General features: G+C 44.3%; 1 protein-coding gene across 1 annotated transcript in view; it reads left to right on the top strand.

Moving 5' to 3' along the window:
- The window catches only part of USP46 (ubiquitin specific peptidase 46), a 74538-nt gene that overhangs the window by 10569 nt on the left and 45343 nt on the right, over positions 1-18626 (top strand). Inside the window, exon 2 of the mRNA NM_001192444.2 lies at positions 18248-18328. Coding sequence (NP_001179373.2) covers positions 18248-18328 — 81 coding nt within the window. The remainder of the gene's footprint in view (positions 1-18247; positions 18329-18626) is intronic.

The raw sequence follows: 18626 nt of genomic DNA, 5'->3' as shown, positions 1-18626 counted from the left end.
CATTTTGTGCTAAGACATCTGTGAAGTAATGGGTTTGATGAGCTAGTTATATGCTTTTTAAATACATATCAAGTATAATTGCTAAAGTTAAAAAAATGTTCATATTCGTGCCACCTAAGATTATTTCTCCTTCTTTGGGCATTCATGGTCTGTGGTTTGGGAGACATTGGCTCAGAGAAGAAGTTCTTTATGGTGGTTCATGTAACTGGCTCTTGGAGTGACACTGTTAAACTGGTTTGCAGGTTGTGGGCTGGTGAGCTTCCTCCAGAGACAGGTCAGTGTGTGGATGGGATCTGGTTGGTTAGGTGTGAGAGCTCTCCATGCTCCACCCTCTCAAGAGACTCTGCTTCTCATCCACAGGATGTGGGTCACGAGAGCACCTCCCTCCCTGGGGCATTGCGGGGCGTAAGTGGCATCATTTGTGTGTAGTGCTTGGCCCAGAACCTGGCCATTTTATTTTATTGCTGTTTTCTTCTACTGCCCCCTCCTTCCGACTAGCAAAGGAATCCACAGGATGTAGTGTAAAGAGCCCTGAACTTGGGATCCAAGGTCCTGAGTTCCAGTCCTGATCCTGCTACTTTGTAGCTTTGTGATGCTGGGCAGGTGAGTTAGGTCTCTGGGTCTGTAAGATGCTAAGAGCCATTCCTTCTGGTGAGTAGCGCTAAAGAAAGAGATGAGCAGACTTGTAAACTCACTAGGGCTTCCAGTCAGAGGCAGGCCTGGGGAGGGGACGTGCATGGAGCGGACAAAAGGAGGAAGAAGCTGTGATTTCCTACTGAGATGTTGGAAGACACAGGGCTGCTGGTGTGTGGCAAAGCTTTTATAATCATCAGTCAGGATGCTGTGTTTTCCCTTTCCTAGTAACGAGCACGCGTGATGCAGTAAACGATTTTCAGTCATCTGATAAGCCAACAAACATACCCTTTTGTGTTATCTGGTGTACAGAGGCATTCTTAACAAAAACATGAAGTGGCTAAGCTCAGTTTCTTTCTTTTTAAAAGTTTTGAAATAAAGTTTTTGAAAAGGGAGTATGAATTACTGGTAGAAAAAAATTTCAGATTGTACAAAAGGATATACTGTGTTGCAGTTATTTCCACCCTCCGATTCTTGTCTGTGGCATTCATCAGTATTTGCCATTTCTTCCTCTTGTATTCAGTGATGTCTTCTTATGCATATACAAGCAAGTATGTTTTGTTTCTCTCCTAGTTTTTAAAAACACAAATAGTGCTTGTAGCATATACGGAACAGTCTGGACCTGCCCTTTGCTTTTTGTATCTTGGAGTGGGGTCTGTGCCACTGTGTGAAGAGCACCCTCATTCTCTTTTTATGGCTGCAGAGTATTCAGTTGCCTGAACGTATTGAATTCACTTAACCAGCCCCTACGGATGGGCATGGAGGTAGTTTTCCATGCCTTTTTTACAAACAAGGCTGCAGGGAACAACTTTGTGCCTACATCATTTTGTGTATATGGGGGTGTATCTGTCAGCTGACTTCCTTGCTGTGCATCTGTATTTGTAACTTTGATGAGTTTTGCCAAATTGCCCTCTACTATCAATGGGTGCGACTGTTGCTGCCCCAGCCTTGCCAAAGTAGGGTGCTATCCAAAAGCCTTTTGATCTTTGCCAATAGGAGGGAAATGGTGTCTTAGTATATTTTTAGTTTGCATCTCTCATATAAAGAGTGAGCTTGAGCAGCTATTCACACATTTCAGAAAACAAGCTCAATTTCACTCAGCTGTTTTGCTGTTGGCAATTATTTTCCAAGTCTGTAGGGAAGGACCAGTTTTATTTTTATTTTCAATCTGTCACAGACTGATATTTTTGTAAACTACAATAAAAAATTAATTGCAAAATGGAATAAAAACCCCAAAGATACATAAAACACCAACTTTAGGGTTTGTTTTTTTTTTTTTTTTCTTTTTTGTCGTTTTTGTTGTTGTTACTAAACTCAACAGAAAGGAAATTACTCTGTGCGTTCATTATACATGTTTTCAGTTTCTGAACTTTGCTCCTGGCAGAGGGTTAATAACACTTTGAGTAATGCTGCTGGGAAGACCTCCTTGTTCCCTCTGCTTTCTCCCATTGCAACACTGTCTGGGAATGGGGGAGGAGTCCACAGAATTTTGTATTTTATGTTTCATAATGAGTACATTACAGGGTGTTTCCAGTGCACTTGACTAAAGTATCTCTGAGAGGGCAATACTGATTCAAGGGCAGGAGTCTGTGCTGTCAAGTGGGGGTACTGGGTTTTAAAGACCTTGAGCTTGCGCTAGAGAGAGTGAGGAAAGTACTTGAGGTCACCCTATTAATTAAATTTGCAGAGTTGTCCTCTTTGACCAGGATTCCTGTGCCATCTGATGGTCAAGGAGGTAACTTGGTGCCTTTGCAGAACTTTGGATTTAGAATGAGGTTCTTCCACAATTCTAAAACACGCATGTGTTCATTGCAGCAGTATTTACAACAGCCAGAACATGGAAGCGACCTAGATGTCCATCGACAGATGAATAAGTTGTACATATATACAATGGAATGTTACTCCATAAAAAGGGATGAATTTGAGTTGGTTTTAGTCAGGTGGGTGAATTTAGAGCCTGTTATACAGAGTGAAGTAAGTCAGAAAGAGAAAAACATATATCTTATATTAATGCATATATACGGAATCTAGGAAAACTACTGATGACCCTAATTGCAGGGCAGCGATAGAGATGCAGACAGAGAACAGGCTAGTGGACACAGCTGGGGAAGGAGAGGGTGGATGAACTGAGGGAGTAGCATGGAAACATACCCATTACCGTATGTAAAATAGACAGCCAGTGGGAATTTGCTCTATGACAACCTAGAGGGGTGGGATAGGGTGGAGGATGGGAAGGATGTCCAAGAAGGAGGGGACATATGTATACCTATGGCTGATTCGTGTTGATGTATGGCAGAAACCAATACAACATTGTAAAGCAGTTATCCTCCAATTAAAAATAAATAAATTTAAAATAATAATAAAGCGAAAAAAAGAAGGAGGTTCTTGTTTCTAACTCACTGAATTCAGGGACTGGATAAATAGTTTCTCTTTCCCATTCTGCTGGAAGACAGACCCAGTCCCAGTTTTCTTTGTTCTACTTTTGAGTTGAAATTTTGCCTTTGCCTGAGGACTTTGTTGTGCTGTCTCTAGCCACGAGAAGAATTGTTTCACAGGCCGGAGTCTCCCGCTGCTCTTTACTGTCCTTCCTATGACGACTTGGGGTCATTATGTATCCCAGGGTCGTCGTCTTCAGTTACAGGCATTTTTGCTTCTGTGTTATGGTCATTAAGTGAAGTCACACTGAGGTTTTTTTCCAGCATTGTTTCTCCCTCCCCAGAAAGGCATGGAAGTGATATGCTCTCCTGGTGTAGAATGAAAATGCCCATCACTGCCTTCTCCTGAATGCCTTTTTCCTTGGGGGAGTCTGGAGGGAGGTGCAGGAGCACTGTTGAACCGGGAGTTGGCATTGTGATGGTAAATAAGATTGTGGGTTTGCAGCTGACCTCTGCCTCATACTAACACTTGACCTTGGCAATTTACTGAACCTCCGTTAACTTCATTTCCCTTACCTATGAAATGGAGGTGGTGAGTCCGAGTGAGTGCCTTGTCTGGAGGGAGAGTGTCGGTATTGCTCAGTGGGACCAGGTGACGTGTCTGTTCTCTGAGGAGGACGGATGGCATCTGAACTCCTCTGGGTACAGCGCACTGGTGGTTAGGTGATGTGTGAGGGCCAGCAGCCAACGAGGATGCAGTCAGAACCAGTCATGGCCCTCTGCCCAGACCCTCCATCTGCAGCTAAGGAATTACTCAAAGTCTGAATGGGTAGATCATTTTCCCTGCCTTGTGGTCAGAAGCTCAGGCTCTGGAGCCAAGTGGCCTGGGGTTGAGTCCTGGCTCTGCCCTTACTGGCGGAGTGGAATGGGACAATAAGTGGAATGGCTTTGGCTGGTTGACAGTGGAGTTGATGAGTACAGAGGTGTGAAATTTTCTGAACCACAAGCGGCACATACTGCTTATTACCCTTTTACCAAGTTGATTCAGTCAGCAACTTTAGTAAGTGCCTTTTCATGTCAAGTGTTCTGTAGGGTCCAGGTAGACCCATCAGACACAGTCCTGTCCTCAGAGTTTATGGTCCAGTGTAGGACTTGGCAGGGTTGTTGGTAAAGGGCTCGATGGTAAATACTTTAGGCTTTGTGGGCCACGTGTCTCTGTCGCAGCTACTCAACTCTGCTGTTGTATTGTGAAAATAGCTACAATAAGTAAATGAGTGGTCATGGCTGTGTTCCGATAAAACTTTATTTACAAAAACAGTGGGCCACATCTGGCCCAGGGACTGTCATTTGCCAATCTGTGGTCCAGTGGGAAGACAGATGTTAAAGACATCAGCCCCAAATAAATATATTATTACAGATTATGATTAGTTGCATGAAGAGTGACACAGGATTCTGTGAGAGGGAAGGGTCAGAGAAGATAGCTTTGAAGAAGTGATGTTAAAGCCAAATGCTAAGGAGGGGTGGTGGGGGTTGGGGGAGAGGGGACAGCGCTGAGGGGCCAGAGAACTGGCTGCACCAGTTCTGAGCCAAGAGGCACAGAATTGCAGTCTGCATTTATGTCTATATAGAGGCATGACAGAGGCTTTGCCACTTTCTTTGGCTAAGAAAAAAAATGACAAGTTTTTCCCCTGATACATAATTCACACCATTTCTCCCCACTTACCCCTCCCAAATAGTCCCAGTACTGAGAGATAAGCTGTATTAATATATTAACATATTTTATTCTGAATACTTCTGGTGGGTCCTTTCTCTCTGGCTTCCTTTTCTTTTTTAAATTGTCAATATCTGTCCATGTTAGGGAAGTAAGAATGCACGTTATTCCATTATTAGATGTAAAATGGTTTACTCCTTAGAACTCATTTCTACTTTTTGATCTTGTTTTTGCTTTCTCCTATTTTAAACAGTAATATTTTCTTTTACTATTATATTTGGCTGGGTAAAAATTCACAGCCTGAAACTATTTTGGCAAAAAAAAATTACTACCTCTTGATTACATCTCAGGTTTCTCCTGATTTTCAACCTCAGTTTTATATATTCTTTAAATTGGTTGCAGCGTTCTGTGGTGATTTTACAGAGAAGGATACCTGTGTTCCTCATTCTAGAATATTTGGAGTGGTGCCTCAGAGGTAGGGGATTAGATCTCTTAACTGTGACCTCTTCTTTTTCCTCAGGTTTCTATTCTTACGGTTCTGGGGCTCTGAGGGGACCCTATGACCTTGAGAGTCAGTGTGGTATAGTGCTTGGGAGCCTACACTCTGGAGCCAGATGGTGTGAATTAAAACCTAATTCCAGTATTTATTATCTGTGTGAACCTGGATGAAGTTATTTACTCCCTCTGTACCTCAATTTTCTTATCTTTAAAATGGAAACAGTAATGATATCCACCTCATAGAGTTATTGTGAAGATTAAAATGAGTAAAATATACCTTAAGTCCTCAGAGCAGTGACTGGACACAGTGTTATTTTTTGTGTTATCTATTAGTATTACTAATTATGATTGGAAGCCAGTGACTGTAATCTGTCCTTAACCATCTTTGAATTCTGGCAGTTGGCACCTGACTCATCCTGAGATCTTGAGTAGCATCACTTTATTTACTTATTTTTATTTCTCATTTGTAATTTTAATTGAAGTATTGCTATTCATTTTTAAGTCCTTCCTTATAAGCACCAAATTTTAATATCTATGTCAATTTTGGTGGCGGGGGAGGGGGGAGAAACTCTATCAAAAACTTTCTTCCAGAAGAAAACATCACTTCATTTTTGCTTCACTTTCTCCTTAAGGCTCTACGAAAGACCTTTTGTCATCAGAAGTCTGGGAATTCTAGTCCTTTTGAGAATTTGTCCTCAAAATACTTTTGTACTTTGAAACACGCTTGTTAGGTAAAACAGCCCTTTTTTGAATGTCTACTTTAAAAGGTCGTTTTAGCAACAACATTCCCCTCTCCTGTCATGTATTTTATTTTATTTATTTATTTATTTTTTAAATACTTTATTGGCTACCAATTCAAGTTTGGGACTTAAGCCACAGTATACAATAACAGTATAGATCACAAGTCCCTTGAAAGTCTATGATCCGATAGATTAGGTTAGTACTTCTAATTCCCAAGGAGTTATGAAATGGTCAAAGAGACCGAAAAGTTTGACCGAGAAAGGAGAGTTCGGTCCACAGGCTTTGCCCATTTCTGGTCGGTTCCCGAAGGAGACATTGGGTGCCTCTTGGCATTGGCAGGTCGGTATAACGCCCCGACAGGTTTCTGACATAAGCCGTATGAGATCACCGTGGAACCGCAGAGCGGGGCTTCTTCCTTGCTTCACGCAGGGCATGCCATTCATTCACACAAGCACATGGTAGAGTTAGTAAAGCACAGCAGAAAATGTGTTCTCTAAGAGAACAAAGAACTAAAGCTCCAAGCATCCTTACCTTGTCCTGAAGGATCCCGGACGAGCCCCCAAGATGAAAGGTTGTTGTTGAATCACGCGAATACACCGGGATTCTTGGCCCCCGGAGGAGAAGAATTCAATCCGGGGCCAGAGACGAGGCTTGATCGCTCAGAGCTTTTGTGTAATAAAGTTTTATTAAAGTATAAAGGAGATAGAGAAAGCTTCTGACATAGGCATCTTCGGGGGCAGAAAGAGTACCCCCTGTCATGTATTTTAATTCATGGTTTATAATCAGCGACTTACTCTCTGTGTACTTAGAATTCTTATGTGTTCTTTGGGGCCTTTCTGTACTTTGTACAAACTTGAAAGAGATCCTGCATGCCTTAGGATGCAGAAGAGTAGGCTGCCTTGGGGTGATCTTGAGAAGTAGGTTTATGTTTATGATCTTAGGTGTTGGTTTTTTGGATCTGTATAATGGTCTAGCTGATCTTCAAGGCCCCTTCCTGGTTTCTATTTTCAGTTTAGGCTCCTGCATAATATACAATGTTCTTTTTATTTATTTATTTTTTAAGTTTTATTTGGCTGCTTCTTGTCTTAGTTGTGGCATGTGGGATCTTAGCTGCAGCTTGAGGGATCTAGTTCCCGACCAGGGATGGAACCTGGGCCCCCTGCATTGGGAGTGCAGAATCTTAGCCACTGAACCAACAAGGGAAATCCTTCATGGACTTTGCTAGATCTTGCAGTGCCATTGTTCTGATTACAGCCTCCTGGGCAAGAATCTGTCTTCATCCCCTCTCCCCTGAGGGAAGCCATTCTAACTTGTTTTCCTATAAGCTGCTTTTAAAATTGCTTTAGAAGAATTGCCTTTCTTTATACCTCTCATACGTTTATGATTCATTCTTCCCGAGTCGTTGTTGTTGCTTCTGTGTTTTTGTCGCATCCCTTGGCAGCCACACAAGTGCTTTCAGACATGCTGTGAAGAGCTAGCATTACAGTCTTCTTGTTGGAACTTGTCCCAGCCCAGATTCTATTTTTAATAAACTGCGGTGCATTGTTTTCAAAGGTTACCACGTTTCTTACCGATGTAAATGAAAACTCTGTTTCTTATACCCGCACACCCTGTGACTTACTGCTGTGAATCAGTTTTTCGTTCAGTATCTGGTCAGTTATTCTCAGTGCCCCGTTTGCCTTTTGTGTCATTATGCTGGGTGCCACTGATCAAAGTGCAGACTTGGGTTTACAATGCATCTTGCCATTTACTTAGTGCTGATAATGTTCCTTGTTTTGCTTGATTTCCTCTGACACCCTGAGCCACAGGCAGGCTGAATATGAGCAACCCCACTTCTAACCCAGGAAACAAAGACCAAGAGAGAGGACGTGCCTGAAATCAAAAGGAAATTCATACTGGGGGGAACAATGGCCAAATATAACTGTGAGGTGTGTGCTGTGGGTGTTCGATCACTGGTCTGCAGGATATTAGTTTGCTAACTTTCATTACATTTTTTATGACAAAGATAATATGTGCTCATAGTTAAAAATTGGAACAGTTGAAAAAACAAAAAGCCCCTTGGTGGGCTTCTCATCTGCAAGCCATTCTCCTAGACACTGGTTCAGTGCAGTTCAGTTCAGTTCAGTCGCTCAGTCGTGTCTGACTCTTTGTGACCCCATGAATCACAGCATGCCAGGCCTCCCTGTCCATCACCAACTCCCGGAGTTTACCCAGGTTTATGTCCATTGAGTCTGTAGCCCCCAGTCCCTCCCAGCATCAGGGTCTTTTCCAGTGAGTCAACTCTTTGCATGAGGTGGCCAAAGTATTGGAGTTTCAGCTTCAGCATCAGTCCTTCCAATGAACACCCAGGATTGATCTCCTTTAGGATGGACTGGTTGGATCTCCTTGCAGTCCAAGGGACTCTCAAGAGTCTTCTCCAACACCACAGTTCAAAAGCATCAATTCTTCAGAGCTCAGCTTTCTTTACAGTACAACTCTCACATCCATACATGACCACTGGAAAAACCATAGCTTTGACTAGACGGACCTTTGTTGGCAAAGTAATGTCTCTGCTTTTGAATATGCTATCTAGGTTGGTCATAACTTTCCTTCCAAGGAGTAAGCGTCTTTTAATTTCATGGCTGCAGTCACCATCTGCAGTGATTTTGGAGCCCCCCAAAATCAAGTCTGACACTGTTTCCACTGTTTCCCCATCTATTTGCCATGAAGTGATGAGATCAGATGCCATGATCTTCGTTTTCTGAATGTTGAGCTTTAAGCCAACTTTTTCACTCTCCTCTTTCACTTTCATCAAGAGGGTCTTTAGTTCTTCTTTGTTTTCTGCCATAAGGGTGGTATCATCTGCACATCTGAGGTTATTGATATTTGTCCTGGCAATCTTGATTCCAGCTTGTGCTTCTTCTAGCTCAGCGTTTCTCATGATGTACTCTGCATATAAGTTAAATAAACAGGGTGACAATATACAGTCTTGATGTACTCCTTTTCCTATTTGGAACCAGTCTGTTGTTGAATGTCCAGTTCTAACTGTTGCTTCCTAACCTGCATATAGGTTTCTCAAGAGGCAGGTCAGGTGGTCTGGTATTCCCATCTTTTGAAGAATTTTCCACAGTTGATTGTGATCCACACAGTCAAAGGCTTTGGCATAGTCAATAAAGCAGAAATAGATGTTTTTCTGGAACTCTCTTGCTCTTTCCATGATCCAGACACTGGTGACAAGTGTTAATGTTTTCTCAAGTATTCTTTCTGGAATTTCCATTAGAGCACAGATGTTGAAGGCAGGCTCTGGCCGCTCTGTCCCTTTGTGTCCCTCAGGTATGTAGTTGTGCTGTGGACCAAGTGGGCTCAGTGTCTGTTGCTTGGATGGAGGACGTTTCCAGTAATTGTTCTGTACACACGTTGGCTCACTCACATGTTTTTACTTATCGTTGTATCTTGGACAAATTTTCACAGCCATACCTATGGAGTAGCTTTGCTTTTTTTAAGTAGCTATATGGTATTCTGTCTTATTTATTACTGTAATTATTTAACCAGTTAAATTATTTCTTGGAGAAGAAAATGGCTACCTACTCCAGTATTCTTTCTTGAAGAATTCCCTAGACAGAGGAGCCTGGCAGGCTACAGTCGATGGAGTCACAAATAGTCAGACACGACTGAATGACTAACACTAAATTATTTCTTTTTTCTGTTAAAACCGTGCCAGGGAGGACCATTGCATGCTGACTGTTATTTCAGTATCCTTTTTCCATTTCTAATTTTGGTGGCTCATCGCTGCTCAGGAGCACGTTTGCCAAGTTCCCCTGGCAGCTAGGTGTGGCCGCGTGGCTGGGAGATGTTCTGGCCTTCAAGATCTTGAGAAAATGTGATGTGTGACTCTCAGGAACTTTTTTGTAAGGGAAGGACATATCTCTCTCCTTCTTGTCTGTTTGCCCCGGCAGGGGTTTGATGATAGGGGACTGGAGTGGCCATGTTGGTTCCTAAGATAGACTCTTGAGGATGACAAAGCAACAAGTTAAAAGGAGCCTGTGTCCCTGGCCCTGCAGAGCTGCCATTTCAGACCTGCACTGCTTCCTTCCTGTGAACACTTACGTGAAAGAGAGAAAGAAACTTCCATCTTGTTTTAAGCCAGGCCTGGTTCATTTGGGGCCTGGATACAGGCTCTGTATCTTTTCCACCTGTGTGAGTATAGATGTGGAACAAATTGCAGGGCTGAAGGACATGCTCATTTAAAGTTTTGATTTACATTGTCTAATTGATCTTTAAGTATCTGTCATCATCATCTCATGAAACATTCCCCATGATGTCTATGTCCTTTTATTGTACAGAGATCTACATTTAACATAGAGAACTCCAAAATCTGTTAAGGTTGCACAAAAATTCATGTTACCAATGGAAAATGCTAGCATGTGAACCAAGAGTTTGGTTCCAAGGGTCAATATTAGTAACATTCTGTATCCATAGGAAGGAATTCCTAGGATGGGCAGGGAGAATGGGGAAGTGGTTGAGGGTACCACTTGTACCCTCACTGAGCCTCACTGAACAATAGATCTGGAGAGTGCACGCATCCATGTGTGCACCCATGTCCAAATGATAATGGATATGGAAGCAGTTCACACACCCTTGACCATTCCCATCCAGGCATCCATCCAACCATTCATCCATCCAGCCACTCATTCATCCATCCATCCATTTACCCACCCAGCAGGACTGGGCCTGCCCTGTGCTAGTCACTTAGTACTGTACTTGCAGGATTAAATAGGTTAAACATAGTCTTTGCTACCATGGGACATATAGTTTAGGGCGATGGCACCCCACTCCAGTACTCTTGCCTGGAAAATCCCATGGACGGAGGAGCCTGGTAGGCTGCAGTCCATGGGGTCGCGAAGAGTCGGAGATGACTGAGCAACTTCACTTTTCACTTTCATGCATTGGAGAAGGAAATGGCAACCCACTCCAGTGTTCTTGCCTGGAGAATCCCAGGGACGGGGGAGCCTGATGGGCTGCTGTCTGTGGGGTCGCACAGAGTCGGACGTGACTGAAACAACTTAGCAGCAGCAGATATTAATAATCATGCAAATAACAATTGGCATAAATACTGTAAGGGAGACGGTATGCTATGAGTGGAGGGTGGAGGTTGTTGGGGAGGGGGGTATGTCAATTTCGTGTTGCTACAGTAAAATAGTACCACAAATTTAGCAGCTTTTTTTTTGGCCGTACTGTGTGGCATGTGGGATCTGAATTCCCCAACCAGGGATCCATCCAGTGCCCCCTGAAGTGGAAGCACAGAGTCTTAACAACTGGACCACCAGGGAAGTCCCTTAGCAGCTAAAAATGACAAGGGTTTATTCTCTTGGAGCTCTGGAGGTCAGAAGTCCTAAAATCAAGGTGTTGGCAGGGCTGCACCGCTTCCAGAGGTTCTACAAGAGCACTTTCCATTGTCTAGGGCCTGCTGCATTCCTTGGCTCAGGGTGCATTCCATCTTCAAGGCCAGCAGCATAGCATCTTCACTTCTCTCTCAACTCTGCATGTGTCATCATGTCTCCTCGCTGACTGTGATACTCTTGCCTCCTCCTCATGAGGACCCTTGATGACACTGGGCCCACTCAGACCATCCGGGATAATCCCCCCATCTCAAGCTTCTTAAATCAGTCATGTCTGCAAAGTCCCTTTAGCCACACTGGGTCATCGTTACTGCGAGGGCTTTTCTCTAGTTGCGGCGCATGGGCTTCTCTTTGTGGCGGCTTCTCTTGTTGCGGAGCACGGGCTCTAGGTGCGTGGGCTTCAGCAGTTGTGGTACATGCGTTCAGTAGCTGCAGCTGCCAGGCTTTAGAGCACAGGCTCAGTAGTTGTGGCACATGAGCTTATTGGGTTTTGGGATCTTACCAGACCACGGATTCTTTACCAGTGAGCCACCAGGGAAGCCCCAGATCTGTATTTAAAAAGAACAGTTTTGCTGCCACGTTGACAGTGGGGTTAAGGCCAGCAAGGTGGATGTTGAATGCCATTTAGGAGGCTGTTTAAATTCAGGTGAGAAATGGTGGTGGCTTGGTCTCACTGGTGGCTGGAGGTTAAAGAGAAGCGAAAGGACTTGAGAGATTTAAGGAGAGGCAATCAGTCAATACTCAGTGATGAATGAGTGTTGAGCCGGGAGTGGGATGTTGGGCCTGGCCCTGAGGTTTGTAGAAGGAGCTGGAAGGAAGGTAGCATTGTCATGGACTAAGTGGGGAAACACCAGGAAAAGATTGGATTTGGGGGGAAGGAGAAATGAAAGCTAGGGCTTGGGGTAGAATGACTTTGAGGGTCTGTGAGACAAGCAAGTGGAAATGTGTATTCATCATACCTGAATGAGCTCAGAAGTGAGCTTCCAGGGATGAAGGTAAAGAGTTGGAGGTGTTTGGCACATAGCTGCTGATTAAAGCCTGGTTATTATCTGGACCCTCCACAGAGAGGCATGGAGGGAGTGAGGAAGACCTCAGACAGTGGCTGGGGAAAGCTAGCAGCTGTGTGTACCATCCAGAGTTGACCGTGTGTGGAGTGCATCCAGGGTAGCCTCCAGAAGGGGCTATTTTGAGGAGAGATGGCAAGGGGAGAAAACAGAGGCAGGTCTCAATACGTATTATGGAAAACTTCAAACACAGTGTATTGGTTTCTTCTTGCTGCTGTAACAAGTTACCATAATCTTAAGTGGCTTAAACAGTACAAATTTATTATCTTATAGCCTCAAGGTCAGAAGTCTGAGCTGAGTTTCCCTGAGCCAAAATGAAGGCAGTACAGTGCTGTATTCTTCCTGGAGGTTCTAGTGGAACCTGCTTCCTTGTCTTTTAAGCTTCTAGAGGCTGCTTGGTTCTTTGGTTCCTGGCCCCTTCCTCCACCTACAAAGTCAGCAAAGGCATGACTTACACATCATATCACTCTCATTGGTTGTCCTGCTCTGTCTCCCCCTTTTAAGGATGCTTGTGATTACGTTGTGCTCAACTGGATGGTCCAGGACAATCCCCCTATTTTTGGTCAACTGATTTGCAAATCAGTTCTGCAATGTAAATTTCCCTCTTCCACGTAAGGTGATGTCATCACAAGTTTGGAGAGTAATCACAAGTTTTGCCCATGTCATTACAAGAGGACATGGGCATCTTTGGGAGACCATTACCCTGCCCATAATATCTGTAAAGGATAAACGGGATGGTATAATAAGCCCCATGTACCCACGCTCAGCTTCAACAGCAGAGTTTTATCCCCACCCCCCACCTCCCACTTCTCCCCACTGGATTATTTGAAACAACTCTTAGAAATCATCTGATTCATTTGTAAAATGTTTCAGAATAGATAGTTGTTTAAAGTAGTTTAGCTGTGAAGAGAAGGTGAGAGAGGATGGGGACTGGGGAGATGTGGGAAGAAGATGTGTGTATATATTTTCACATGAGAGACATGTAGGCATGTTCCGTTCAGCAGGGCAGGATCTAATAGTGCAGGAGCAATCAACCTTGGACGAGAGCGAGATCTCCATCATTGACGGGGAGGCATGTAGGTTTGAAGGGTTCAGTTCAGTTCAGTTCAGTTGCTCAGTCGTGTCCGACTCTTTGTGACCTCGTGAACCGCAGCACGCCAGGCCTCTCTGTCCATCACCAACTCTCGGAGTCCACCCAAACCCATGGCCATTGAGTTGGTGATGCCATCCAACCATCTCATCCTCTGTCATCCCCTTCTCCTCCTGCCCTCAATCTTTCCCAGAATCAGGGTCTTTTCAAATGAGTCAGCTCTTTGCATCAGGTGGCCAAAGTATTGCAGTTTCAGCTTCAACATCAGTCCTTCCAATGAACACCCAGGACTGATCTTTAGGATGGACTGATTGGATCTCCTTGCAGTCCAAGGGACTCTCAAGAGTCTTCTCCATCACCACAGTTCAAAAGCATCAATTCTTCAGAGCTCAGCTTTCTTTATAGTCCAACTCTCACATCCATACATGACCACTGGAAAAACCATAGCCTTGACTAGACAGACCTCTGTTGACAAAGTAATGTCTCTGCTTTTTAATATGCTGTCTAGGTTGGTCATAACTTTGCTTCCAAGGAGTAAGCGTCTTTTAATTTCATGGCTGCAATCACCACCTGCAGTGATTTTGGAGCCCCCCAAAATAAAATCAGCCACTATTTCCACTGTTCCCCCATCTATTTGCCATGAAGTGATGGGACCGGATGCCATGGTCTTAGTTTTCTGAATGTTGAGCTTTAAGCCAACTTTTTCACTCTCTTCTTCACTTTCTGCCATAAGGGTGGTGTCATCTGTATATCTGAGGTTATTGATATTTCTCCTGGCAATCTTGATTCCAGCTTGTGCTTCCTCCAGCCCAGCGTTTCTCATGGTGTACTGTGCATATAAGTTAAATAATCAGGGTGACAATATACAGCCTTGACGTACTCCTTTTCCTATTTGGAACCAGTCTGTTGTTGAATGTCCAGTTCTAACTGTTGCTTCCTGACCTGCATATAGGTTTCTCAAGAGGCAGGTCAGGTGGTCTGGTATTCCCATCTCTTTCAGAATTTTCCACAGTTTGTTGTGATCCACACAGTCAAAGGCTTTGGCATAGTCAAGAAAGCAGAAATAGATGTTTTTCTGGGAGTCTAATTAAAAAAGCTCCTCTCTGCTCATTTTATTTTGTTATTTTTGCTGTTGAGTGGGAGGCCAGTGAGAGGGGCAAAGGAGTGTAAGAGTTTTGAGGAGCTTGGAGAAGGCTGGAAATAGTCACTGTGGAGTGGAGAATGAGCGTGTTAGGAAAACGCTATTGGAATGTGGGCGTGTTGAGAGCTGCCTGAATTTGGTGAGTTCAGTTGAGTGCAGTCAGCTTGGGGTGTGACTTCTCCCCTCTAATATTGCTCATCTGTCCGGGTTCAGAGAGGGTGGATAGTTTGGTCCCCTCTGGGTTGACTTTTTGCCAAGTAGTGTAAGCAAAGGATGGGTGGGGGTGTGTGTTTATGAGAGCCATTGAAATCATGATCCATGGACTCTAAGCTAGATGAGAAAGGAGAGGAGTGAGGGGTTCCAGCCAGTCTCTGTGTGGCTGTAATGGGATGAGCCGGCAGGCAGAGCCCAGCCTGCCTGGGTTTAGGTGGTGACCAGATCCAGGCTGTGTCTTTGGGAGTGGGTAGCTGGAGTGGAGTGGAATAAAAGGCAGCTGCAAAAGAGGACACCAACACTGAGAGAGCAGGTGTGGGAAGGTGCTGCCACGTGGATCCTGAAACCACCCAGCATGATGGCAGGAGACGGGGTGTCAAGGTAGGTCGCTGGGAGATGGAGGGTTAGGCAAGATGAGGAGAAAGGAAGGGGTTTGTACAGTGCTGGGAGGCATGGGCTGCAGAGGGCAGATTTTTTAAAATTTTGTATTTATTTCCACAGGCTTTCTCTAGTTGCAGTGAGCCGGGGCTACTCTCGAGTTGCGGCGCGTGGGCTTCTCACTGCGGTGGCTTCTCTTGTTACAGAGCATGGGTTCTGGGGCACGCGGGCTTCAGTAGCTGCAGCACGTGGGCTCAGTAGTTGTGGCACATGGGCTCTAGGGTGTACGGACTCCGTAGTTGCAGGCACAGGCTTAGTTGCTCCATGGCACATGGGATCTTCCTAGATCAGAGATTGAACTCATGTCCCCTCTATTGGCAGGCAGATTTTTAACCAGTGGGCCACCAGGGAAGTCTGAGGGTAGCTGTTCTGACAAAAGGGTGACATTGCAGTGATCTGGAAGCCCCCCAGGGTATCAGATCTCCCTCTTGACCCTTCCAGACCTCCTGCGAGAGGATGAGTGGGCCTGACCTGAGGCGTGGCCAGGAAGTGTGGCTCTCAGGTTTCATGAAGACCCTGTTAGCTCCCTTCCCTCTTCCTGAGCTGTGCTGCGGTGCCTCCTCCCCTGCTGCCTCTTGTCCAGGGTATCCTCTCAAGCACCACCACCCCCACCCCCAGTCACTGTAGTCAGCCTGAGTCACAACCAGCACTGCCCCCCCTACCGCCACCAGCTCCCTCTTTGGTGGGAAAGTATTAAGATAGATAGAAAAAAGCAGACTCCACTCAAGAATTCCCAAATAGCAGAAGTCATGGATTGAATAAATGGCTGCCTCATAAAGAAAGATTTAATGAGATCTGTCTCCATGTGCTCTACTTTTATATCTGACATTCCTCCTGGGCACTAAGCCATATATCCTAACGTTGCTTCAGAAATGGCCGTGGGTATATTTAATACACGTTATTTACATCGATTTATGATTGAGATGTAGCTTTATTGGAAAATATTAGTGATTTTTTTCAATACCATGAAATCCTGCTTTAATGAAGTATTTTATGAATTCAGCCTGTATATGGAGTCACATCATTGTGAAGGCAATGAATCGCTCCCTGCCCCCCAACCGGACCCCCCACCATTAAAAGATAGTGAAACTGTTGTGCACACAAATGGCCACTGAATGTAAAGTCTCTGGTGGACTTTAGATTGGCGGAACAGTATAATGGACCTAGAAGACAAGTGGAAACAAAGGATATTATGATAAGGGGATGGAATGTACTATTTCTGCTGAGGTTCTGTTTGCTCAGAATTGAGTTGTTCTGCCCCTTTATTGTTTGCTTGTTGACACGTGACCATCTTGACAGGTTCTTAGCCTGCCTTTTGGCCATTTCTTTCTGTGATAGGAGATTCTAATTATACGAATCCAGAATAAGTAGCAGCAGCAGATTTATTTTTTATAAAGCCTAAACAGTCTCTTTTTAAAATGCCTGTCTCCCAGATCTTTGAGAGTCTGTGAGCTGTAGGTCTTCTGTGATAGCCCGAGGATTTGAGGAGCATAGAATAATGTAGAGCTGTGAGTAACCGTGGGGCCTGGTCCTCCCTACCCCCACATTACTCACCTGGTTGGACTGAACTTTGGTCATTTTTCCTAATCCCAGTATCCAGGCCTTGGGGGGAAATGATCATCAGTGAGGTATTGCCAATGACCTCTTGGCCCTTAGCAGGGCTCAGGAGATGATTTTATTCAGTAGGATTGCTCTGCATAGTATTTGGTTAAGAGTATGAAATCCCAAGTCTGACTCCAGGGTTCAAGTCTAAGCTCTGCCACTTATTGACTGTGGTTCTTGGACAGATTCTCAACCATTCGAAGCCTTAAGTTCCTAACTGTTAAATGGGGATTATAATAGTAAGTACTTACCTGATGCTGAAGCTCCAATACGTTGGCCACCTGATGCGAAGAGTTGACTCATTGGATCCTGGGAAGACCTGATGCTGGGAAAGACTGAAGGCAGGAGGAGAAGGGGCGGCTGACGATGAGATGGTTGGATAGCATCACTGACTCAATGGACATGAGTGTGAGCCAACTGCAGGAGAGAGTGAAGGAGCCTTGTATGCTGCAGTCTGTGGGGTTGCAAAGAGTTGGACACGACTGAGAGACTGAACAACAACAATTTACCTGATAGGAATGTTGTGAGAATAAATAGTGCAGTTCCTGGCACACAGTGGGAGTATCCAGTAACTTATTATCCTCGTGTTGGAGTGTTGAAATGAGTATGCATGGCTTACGATTTCATACACTTGGGAACAGTTAGGTTTTAAATTCTATGTTTCCGTTATTTATATGTCCTTGGACATTTTGCTTTCTCAATAAGGCCTTCCCTGACCACCCTATTTAAAGCTGCAACTTATCTATCCTTCACGCCTCCCCACTCCATGCTTTCCCTCCTCCCCCTACTCCCTGGAGTCCCTACCCTCATTTCCAGCTTTGTTTTTCTCCACTGCACTTACGCGTTCTGATGTACTGTCCAGTATACTTGCTTTTTCTTTCAGACTGTCTTTGTCTACTGTTCTGTTGTCAGAGCCTAGAATAGTGCCTGGCATGTGGTGGGTGCACAGTAGATAAATCTTTATCAGAAAAACACCATTGACTTTGACATTGGTGGTATGATTCTATACACCACTGTATAAAAGTATAAAAGCTACTCCAGGTATCTGAGCTTAGAACATTTTATTTGAAAGTTCTGAGTGGTAGTTTGCTCGTTACTTGTCCTAAACCTCCTTTCCTAATGGAAGGTCATTGAAGCCGGGTAGAACAGATTTGAGGGACGATGAAGTTGGGTGAGGAGAGGAATAGGCTGACCTCATTACCTCATCTACGGTTTGCTTCCAACACCTGTTTTCAGCATGACCATCTCCAGACTCTGTGGCCACTCGGGGAAATGCTGGTCTCAATAGCGGGCTCTCTCAAGTATTCTTTTACTTTTTGTCTTTTTTACATGCAACAGAACTTTTGCTGTTTTTCTCTTTCAGGGCACCAATGCCTCTGCTCTGGAAAAAGACATTGGTCCAGAGCAGTTTCCGATCAATGAACACTACTTCGGATTGGTCAACGTAAGTATTTTGAAACGTACTGTTACTCAGGTGTTTTAGCATTCTTGAAGCAATGTCACTGCCATTTTCATCATTACCAAGTTTTAAATAATTGTTCATACTCCTTGGTTACCATAGGTGGCAAATAGCAGAGTAGGGGATGTTTAGTCCAATTTTTGGAAGTATGAGTTCCCCTAGAAGAGGAAATTTAATTAGTGCATTATTAGGTCAGATTCTCATTTTTTCCCCTGTGCTTTAAAGGATTTCCTTTGCACACTAACTTTCAGAGCAATATTATTAGCCTTTGTAGCAAAATCTG

Source organism: Bos taurus, chromosome 6, assembly GCF_002263795.3.
Source record: "Bos taurus isolate L1 Dominette 01449 registration number 42190680 breed Hereford chromosome 6, ARS-UCD2.0, whole genome shotgun sequence".
NCBI lineage: Eukaryota > Metazoa > Chordata > Mammalia > Artiodactyla > Bovidae > Bos > Bos taurus.
This window is presented reverse-complemented; position numbering and strand designations above follow the sequence as displayed.